The sequence below is a fragment of the Danio rerio genome, chromosome 8, assembly GCF_052040795.2.
Source record: "Danio rerio strain M-AB ecotype USA chromosome 8, GRCz13ab, whole genome shotgun sequence".
Classification (NCBI taxonomy): Eukaryota; Metazoa; Chordata; class Actinopteri; order Cypriniformes; family Danionidae; genus Danio; species Danio rerio.
The window spans coordinates 59415450-59425000 of NC_141028.1; the positions used below are offsets into that span (position 1 = coordinate 59415450).

At 37.1% G+C, this 9551-nt stretch overlaps 2 protein-coding genes across 10 annotated transcripts in view; both read right to left on the reverse strand.

The window, feature by feature from the left end:
* cabin1 (calcineurin binding protein 1) overlaps positions 1-5500 on the reverse strand; it is a 158434-nt gene extending 152934 nt beyond the window's left edge. For all 8 annotated transcript variants that reach the window (XM_087265546.1, XM_087265544.1, XM_087265542.1 and 5 more), the window contains exons 1-6: positions 5468-5500; positions 4082-4134; positions 2569-2664; positions 1987-2100; positions 1740-1874; positions 260-440 (exon numbers count right to left, since the gene is read on the reverse strand). In XM_087265546.1, coding sequence (XP_087121672.1) covers positions 260-440; positions 1740-1874; positions 1987-2100; positions 2569-2664; positions 4082-4084 — 529 coding nt within the window. In that variant the 5' untranslated portion in view covers positions 4085-4134; positions 5468-5500. The remainder of the gene's footprint in view (positions 1-259; positions 441-1739; positions 1875-1986; positions 2101-2568; positions 2665-4081; positions 4135-5467) is intronic.
* A 1365-nt stretch (positions 5501-6865) lies between these two features.
* Positions 6866-9551, reverse strand: part of cep78 (centrosomal protein 78) — a 20742-nt gene continuing 18056 nt past the window's right edge. For both annotated transcript variants that reach the window (XM_087265548.1, XM_087265547.1), the window contains exon 16: positions 6866-8291. In XM_087265548.1, coding sequence (XP_087121674.1) covers positions 7971-8291 — 321 coding nt within the window. In that variant the 3' untranslated portion in view covers positions 6866-7970. The remainder of the gene's footprint in view (positions 8292-9551) is intronic.

Sequence of the window (9551 nt, forward strand, 5' to 3'; positions counted from 1 at the left end):
ATATATATATGTATGTATATATATGTGTATATATGTATTTATATATATATATATATATATATATATATATATATATGAGCAATATCAGGCGAGTTGCAGTGCAATATAGCTGTATAACGGCACTGGTGGGAGGGAACTATTTGAAATTGAAAATAGTCACATTTATCGGTAGGGGTGAAAACACTAGCTGTGCATATACCTTATTAGATTTTTTCTCCTAATCGTGCAGCCCTAAAAAAAATAGATTATAGATACTCACAGCTGTAGTCACTGAGCGCGTACAGGACTGTGATGAGGCTGTCCAGACACGGCCAGTGCTCCGGGTTACAGTGTAAGCCCACCTCAAACGCATGCCGGGCCAGAGGCATGCTGACCTTCCTCAACGCCAGCTTTCCCATCTTATACCACATGTTGACATCGGTGGAGTCCAGCATGACAGCCTGCAGACAGACAAACAGTGAGCAAACTGAGTGTTCAGCGCATCTTTCTGTTACAGTCGAGGAGTGAACGCTATAATAACATACTGAAATTCATTCATTCATTTTCTACCACTTTTCCGGGGCCGGGTCGCGGAGGCCCAAACTTCCCTCTCCCCAAACACTTCCTCCAATTCTACGGGGGGATCCCAAGGCGTTCCCAGGCAAGCCGAGAGACATAGTCCCTCTAGCGTGTCCTGGGTCTTCCCTGAGGTCTCTTTCCGGTGGGACATACCTGGAACACCGCCCTAGGTAGGCGTCCAGGAGGCATCCGAAACAGATGCTCAACCCACCTCAGATGACTTCTCTCAACGTGGAGGAGCAGCGGCTCAACTCAGAGCTCCTCCCGGGTATCAGAGCTCTTCATCCTATCTATAAGGGTGTGCCCTGCCACCCTGCGAAGGAAACTTATTTCAGCTGTTTGTATCCGAGATCTTGTCCTTTCAGTCATGACTCAAAGCTCATGACCATAGGTGAGAGTAAGAACGGACATTGACTGGGAAGTCAAGAGCTTTGCCTTTCAACTCAGCTCCATCTTTACCAGTACATTGACCACATTACTGCTGCCGCCGCACCAATCCACCTGTCAATCTCATCCTTCCCTCAATCGTAAACAAAGCCCAGAGATACTTGAACTCCTCCACATGGGGTAAGGACTTTCCTCCAAGATGGCAAACCACCTGTTTCTAGTGGAGCACCATGGCCTCGGACTTGGAGGTGCTGGTTCTCATCCTAGCCGCGTCACACTCTGCAACTAACCACCCTAGTGCATGCTGAAGGTCCATGTCTGAAGAAGCCAACAGAACAACATCGTCTGCGAATGACAGAGATTAAAAAATTCTGTAGTCCGAACCAGACCCCCTTCAGCCAAGGCAGAGTCCAACGTGCACTGGAAACAAGTCTGACTTATTGCCGGCAATGCAAACCAGAGTCCTACTCTGTTCATACAGGAACAAGGCGGCCCTTAACAGAGCGCCTCTGACCCAATACTCCCAGAGCACCCTCCATGGAATGCCACAAGGGACACGGTCAAATGCCTTCTCCAAGTCCACAAAACACATGTGGACTGGTTGAGCATACTGAACCCTCGAGCACCCTGGTGAGGTTATAGAGCTGGTCCAGTGTACCACAGCCTGGACGAAAACCGAAATCAAATCGTTTATTTCGCATATTGGGCATCACGGTGGCGCAGTTGGTAGCATGATCGGCTCACTGCGAGAAGGTCACAGCAAGAAGCGAGCAGGTCTTTTATCTATTTCTTACCTGTACATAGAAGTCCATGGCGGTGTCCAGATCATCTTTGAGCACAGCCAGACTGGCTAGGTTTTTATAGGTGGAGTACTTTAACATCAGACCAGGATGCTTGAGTCCAACCTTCTCATCTTCAGATGCTACAGCCTGGTGCATGAAGATGAAAAAAAATTAGCAATCAACAAAATCAAAATCTAACAGAGCAATGTAGTCAAACGACAGGTACTCTGGATGTCCTGCTGATGTTATGATGCTGTACCTCTTTAAGCAGCGGCGTCTTGAGGAGCTCATGATAGGCTTTGGCAGATTCGTCAAACTTGTCGTGTTTCTGCAGATCAAGAGCTTTATGGTACAGAGCAAACGCTTCCGCCTCCTGAAACACAAATGAGAAGAAAACAGTTGATTACATTCAACTCTCTTATTATAAAGCATACCGCATACAAAGTAAGATACTCTGACGAATGTTGGAAATGAACGTGGATACCCATAGTTGGAAAAATAATAATAATCATGACGTCAATGCTATTAGTATATCAGTATATCTTGCTTTGTGTTCAACAGAAGTTATATATCAAGATATTTTAGATTTTCTTTAGCGAGCAGAAGATGTTTTAGGATGATTGTGCAAATGTGCACCTATATCTATAAATATAACTGTGTATCTATTCCATAAAGTCTACTTGCAACAATAATGTATTAACATTTTGCTTTAAAGAGTTAAATAAATGTTTCATTTCAACAAAAGTGTGGCTATTGTTTCCATGTAAAACTTTAAAGCACAATATGAAACATACAAAAGAAAATGCCTTCACGAGGAAGGAACTTTTTGAAAGCATCTCACCTGGGCTTCCTTAGTTTGACCGGGTTTAGTGCTTCTGAAAGCATCTTCATGTTCATCCGCAGCCTGAGATGCCGCGTTCAGAGCCGCGATACGGATCTGTGATACGAGATACATACAGTAAGTGAATGGACAGAGGGATGGATGTATGTACGGATGGATGAACGGATGGATGAATGAATGAATGAATGAATGAATGGATGGATGGATGGATGGATGGATGGATGGATGATTGAATGAATGGATGGATGGATGGATAGATGAACGGATGAATGTATAAATGAATGAATGAATAAATGAATCAATTAATTAATGAAAGAGTGAATGAAAGCATGGATGAATGAATTGATGCATGTATGAATGAATGAGTGGCTGGATGGATGGATGGATGGATGGATGGATGGATGGATGGATGGATGGATGGATGGATGGATGGACGAATGAATGAACAAACTCTACAGATTAACAGAAATTGGTCAAATGATGGATTGATGCATGAATGGATAGAGGAATTAATGTATTAATGAAAAATGAATGAATGAATTGATGTATGAATGAATGTATAAATGAATGTATGAACGCATGGATGAATTGATTAATGTATAAATGAATGAATGAATGAATGAATGAATGAATGAATGAATGATTGAATGAATGGATGGATGGATGGATGGATGGATGGATGATTGAATGAATGGATGGATGGATGAACGGATGAATGTACAAATGAATGAATGAATAAATGAATCAATTAATTAATGAAAGAGTGAATGAAAGCATGGATGAATGAATTGATGCATGTATGAATGAATGAGTGGCTGGATGGATGGATGGATGGATGGATGGATGGATGGATGGATGGATGGATGGACGAATGAATGAACAAACTCTACAGACTAACAGAAATTGGTCAAATGATGGATTGATGCATGAATGGATAGAGGAATTAATGTATTAATGAAAAATGAATGAATGAATTGATGTATGAATGAATGTATAAATGAATGTATGAACGCATGGATGAATTTATTAATGTATAAATAAATGAATGAATGAATGGATGGATGGATGGATGGATGAATGGATGAAAAAAAATGAATTAACTAATAGGGTGAATAAATGGATGGATGGATGGATGGACGGATGGATGGACGAATGATTGAACAAGCTCTACAGACTGACATAATCTGGTCAAATGATGGATGGATGGAGGAATGGAGGGATGAATGAAAAAATGAATGAATAGATTTATGAACGATGAAAGTATAAATAAATGAATATATGAATGAGTGGATGAATGGATGAAAGAATACATTGATGGGGTTTAAATGAATGCATTATTGAATGGATGGATGGATGAATGTATAAATGAATGAACATAAATGAACGAATTAATGGATGATGGATGAATAAATGAATAAATAAATTAGCTCTACAGACTAATAGAAACCGGTCAAATGATCATAAGAGGTAGTTAAAATTAATAAAATTCATGCAAATGAACAGAGCGACTTACCATGTTTGTTATTTATTAAAGATCATACAGTCCAACCGTCAGCTTCAGCAGAACTGCAAAACAACAATTAAAATAAAACTGAGGTAAAGTTGGTTTTAAGTTTGCTCATTCAGACTTTCTCCTCAATAATACATTTTCAGAAATGTATTATTTGCCAAATCTAAACAGGGATGTCATATTAGCAGCCAATGACTAGCAACAGTCAATTAAACAGTGCTAATGTTGTTTTGAAGTCCTACTTAATGGTTAATGATAATAAATAAGCGCTAGTTTAGAAGAGATCACAACACTTCTCTCTCTCTAACTTTCTTGCCAAATATTCAAAAATGTCAATCCAAACAAATCACGTAAACTTATTAAAAATATTATTATTTTACATGTGAGGAACTGCTGGAAGAGTGTTGTTTTATTGCAATTTTGTACCGCACGGCAAAATGGAGAAAAAAAAACTTCACATTTCACAAATCCTACATGACGGTTATAGTTTGATTGCGGTGTTTACATGTCTGTATTGTACTTTAATAACGCGACTAAAATTGCCATACTCCACGTCTTATTAGTTCGATTATGACTTAAGTCGAATTAAGGTAATCAAAAATCGCTGTTTATATGGTAGACTCCTAATCAGAGTATTGTCTTAATCGTATTAAAATCGGATTATTGGTGTCCATGTCAACGTACGCACTGTTTATCACGCTACTTTGAATATTCGGTCTGAAATATCGTGTAAGTGTGACGTCACAACACCATTAGCGCTATTTAATTGGCTCTGAACAATGTTGTACTTTAGTCATTGGCTGCTAATATGATTTCTCTATTAAGATTTTTTTCTGATATTATATTATTAAGGAGAAAGTGTGAATGTGCGAATATAAAACCAACTTCAGCACAATCTTACAATTCACTTCAACCGCAGATGTTTTCCCCAGTAATAGTGCAAAATAAATTCCCAATGTTTACTCTTTTCCCCAAACTGCGTGTTATAGATGCTAACTTCTAAACAACGTAAAAAAACGTTCAGTGTTCTTTGGGAGCCTGTTATTGATTCCAATGAGACATTTCACTGTTAGCTTGATACATAAATAAAACACTTTGAGCAAATATATCTAACGCTTCGTAAACATCAAAACAGCGGTGCTGTAGCAACAGCATATATACAGGCATATACAGTTTAATGAGTCTGTTTATGAAACCTTTTCAATAACAACATGCTAACAATGCTAGCAGCTGCAGCACAGCTGACCTCTCAAGGCTCCTGCTTTTCTATTTAACGCGCAATTTCCTTAAACTTGACAAATGTGTGATGTTTATGCAGCGGGTTGGGCTGTAAAGTTGTGTGTTGTTGTGTTTGCATGTGCATTGTTTTGATTGAGAGCTCTTTCTTACCAGCTGAACGCATGATCTTCTGCTCGGAAAGTCGCTGAAGTCAGTGTCGAGCGCTCTCATTGGACGAGCGTGAACGCGCGCGGCTGAAAACAGCCAATGGCGTGTCAGATCTCAGACTTTTGATTATGCCGTTTCTTTTTGTACACTTTATTTCTTGTTCAGTTTTTCGCGATATCACCGGATGAAATAAATACACACTGAACCACTGTTGAGGGGGGAAAGCAGCCTATTTCTATGTTTTAGGTATGTGTTTGTTCGAGTAAAACCTTTCGAACAAATTCAGGTGTAAAGTTTTTTAAGCATGTTTATATTTATAAATGTTTTTATAATTACAAATGAAGAACTTCAGACGAGTTACGAACTCAACATCTAGTTGTAAAATCGTGTCAAAAATGTAATTTATCTAAATTCAAAATGTTTATTTGTAATAAATAAAGGTATACATGATTAGCACTGTCGCCTCACAGCAAGAAGGTCGCTAGTTCGAGTCCAGGCTGAGCCAGTGTGGATGTTCTCACCGTGTCCAAACACATGCGCTATAGGTGAATTGAATAGTGCGTGTGTATGGGTGTTTCCCAATACTGGGTAGCGGCTAAAAGGGCATCTACTGTGTAAAACTTATACTGGATTAGTTGGTGGTTCATTCCGCTGTGGCGACCCCTGATAAATAAAGGGACTAAGCCGAAGAAAAATGAATGAACACGTTTATAAATACAAATTTAACCAACACATTATACTAATTATATTTCTAATCATAAGGTGTTCGTTTTTTCTATTGCTGTATTTTCTATATTTATTATTATTTGTCATAACTCTTTTATTAATATTATTATTACATTATTATGTATTTTTTATCACAATCACATTAATAGATTATCCGATGTATGCAATATTAAACATTTATACTTATATTTTTCTTTTTTTGTCTGCACATTTCAGACTTTTCAATCCCTTACTTTGCCATTCATACATCGTTTATTTTCCTTCAGATTTTTACTAGATGTGCTTTCCAAGACCTTTATTGATCAGAAAAAACATCTGGAGACAATGCAAGCAACTCGTAGGTTGTTTTCTGGAAGATCTCTTTTTCTACTTTGTCACATTTCTCAGATTGTTCAGATTATCAGACTGATCAAATTCATTTGTGATTTTTTTTTTAAATAAAGTGTTACAGCATATCTAATACTGCTATTATTGAGTTCATTTTAAAAAGAGTAAAAATGATGAAAGAATTTGTCATCCTTTTTTAAAAGGCATTCTAAAAGTTTAACTAATAATAAATAATTATTCACTGTATTAAGTGTGGACAAAATCAATTTTGCACATGCATTATTGAATTAATGAATACCAGCATATGTTTAGTCTACAAACACCAATTATTGCACTAAAAGCATCACATGGTATGTACAAAACTGATTTATTTTCAAATAAAAAATCGTTTAAAAAACCTTGAGACAAGTGTTTCACAATTATTAATCAAGTCAGCTAAAATTTACAAAGCTAAAATTCACATAGAATAACCTAATAACCTTAACATGATAGTGATTTACTCATTCACCACTTGTTCCACTGTTGAACACAAAAGAAGATATTTTGAAGAATGCTAGAAAACAAAAACATCCACTGACTTTCATTTTTGGTTGAACTGTGCCTTTAAAGTCAAAGAACAGCAAAAATACTATAAATACAATCAGATAACATTAACATTTGTAAATAAACAACATCCTGATCCTGGGATGTCAACAAAGAAGCACCTAATAGATTTTAACAGGTAATAAACCCTGGACAGATCAAGATGACGGCAGCTCTTTAGATGAGCAACTCTTCACTTAAAGCAGGGGTCTCCAAACTCGGTCCTGGATAGCCGGTGTCTGGCGGGAGCACTTTAGCTTAGCATAGTCAATTGAATCGGATTAGACCATTAGCATCTCACTCAAAAAATCAAGAATTTCCATAATTTTTCTATTTAAAGCTTGACTCTTCTGTATTTACATTTTACACTATGACCCAAGGTAAATAAAAAGTTGCTATTATCTAGGCTGATATGACTAGAAACTATAGTTTAATTCTGGCGTAATAATCAAGTAATAATGCTGCTGTACCATGGCTGTAGCAGGCGCAATGATATTACACAGCGATTTCACATAGCTGGGGGCTTTATTCAAGCGCTGTGTATTATCATTGCACCTGCTGCAGCCATGGCAGTAAAGTTACTTGATTATTACTCTTTTTTTTTTTTTTTTTGAAACGCTAATGGTCTAATCTGATTCAATGATTTATGCTAAGCTAAGCTAAACCGATAAATGATAAATGTTGATGAAAATAATGATAAATGTACACTGTCCCTTGTTGTGAAATAAATAAATAAATAAAAATTTGTGTTCAACAGAAGAAAGACACCCAATCAGGTTTAGAACAAGTGTATGATGAGAAAATGATGAGAGAATTTATTTTTGGGGTGAACTATCCCTTTTTTAATTAAGATCTCTGAAGCTAAACTACCTCAAAACCCGATTAATCCAGCAGTGTTTCTCTGGCTTCCAGACGCACTCGGTCTGTCTGAACCAGAGCGAGACACACTGGAGGCTCTAGAGTACACAGATCTGGAGGACGGAGAGCCTCTGGACTGGAGACTGACGCTGCTGACGGATCCTCCAGAGCCAGATCCAGCCCTCAGATCCAGCTCCTGTAAAGCTGGAGAGGATCTACTCGAGATTACTGGATGCAGAAGCTCCTCCTGATGGGGACGAGGCTGAGGGAGATCTTCAGTGTCAGCAGGAGGTTCTGGACGAGTTCCTGATTCAGGATGAGGGACGTCAACAGGCTGTGTGGTGATTAGAGGAACACGACATTTTAAGTAGTAGTATTTCTATTTTTTATTATGTTTTTTTTACAAGATCTAAAATAACTATCTAATGTTGCTAGAGTGAGTATGTGACGTTTCAGATCAAAATACCACGCAAATAATGTTTTATAAAGGCCCCTTTTAGGCTTTGATTCTAACTCTACTGTTTTGGTGACTTTCGCTTTAAATTCAAATGAGATTGTGCTCTTTCAAAAAGAGGGCGGAGCTACAAATGCCTGTCAGCATAGTTGTAGATTCAAAAACAAGACTAATATTCTATACTGATGAGGAATTGTCTACAGGAGGGGTGCTCAACCCTGATCCGGGAGTTCTACCTTCCTGCATAGTTCATCTCCAACCCTGATCAAACGCACCTGAGCCAATTAATTAGGACCTGAACAGCACTTGATAATTACAGGCAGGTGTATTTGATATGGGATGTAACTGAAATCTGCAGGAAGGTAGATCTCCAGGAACAGGGTTGAACACACTTGGTTTAAGGCATGCTTTTCTGTGTTCAAAAAATACAGAATAAAAGAAAAGTTTTATGGAAAAAAGTATAATATTAATAATAATTATTATTTTTATTATATTAACATGGGAAGGAAATTATTTGTACTGTAATAAACTATTATTATTATTATTATTACATCAACAACATTATATTGAATGATTTGTACTGTACTGTATGTACTGTTCCATTCTTGTTTTCTTAAATAAATTACTAAAACTAGTTACACGTAAAAGAACTAAATTAATTTATTACTGAAAACTGTCATAAGTTAAATTTGTCAAACTTGGTTCATTTAATTGCAACAAGTCAAAGTAATTTAAGTCTTCACTTCATACAGTGTTGCAAAATAAACCTTGTGATCTTTGATTTCAAGCAAACTTTAATATTTTGGCTTTCATCATTATTTGTAATATAAAATCTAAATATTAAAATGAATAACAAATATTTTATAAACATACTGTTGAAGTCAGAATTATTAGCCCGCCTGAATTATTCGCCCTCCGCAATATTTTTTCCCCAATCTCTGTTTAACAAAAAGAAGATTTTAATCAGCACATTTCTAAACATAAACGTTTCAATAGCTCATTTTTAATAACTGGTTTCTTTCATCTTTGCCATGATGACAGCACATAATATTAGACTAACAAAGGCTTAACTAGGTTAAAGTTAAGGTGATTAGGCAAGTCATTGTATAACAGTGGTTTGTTCTGGAGACATTCCAAAAC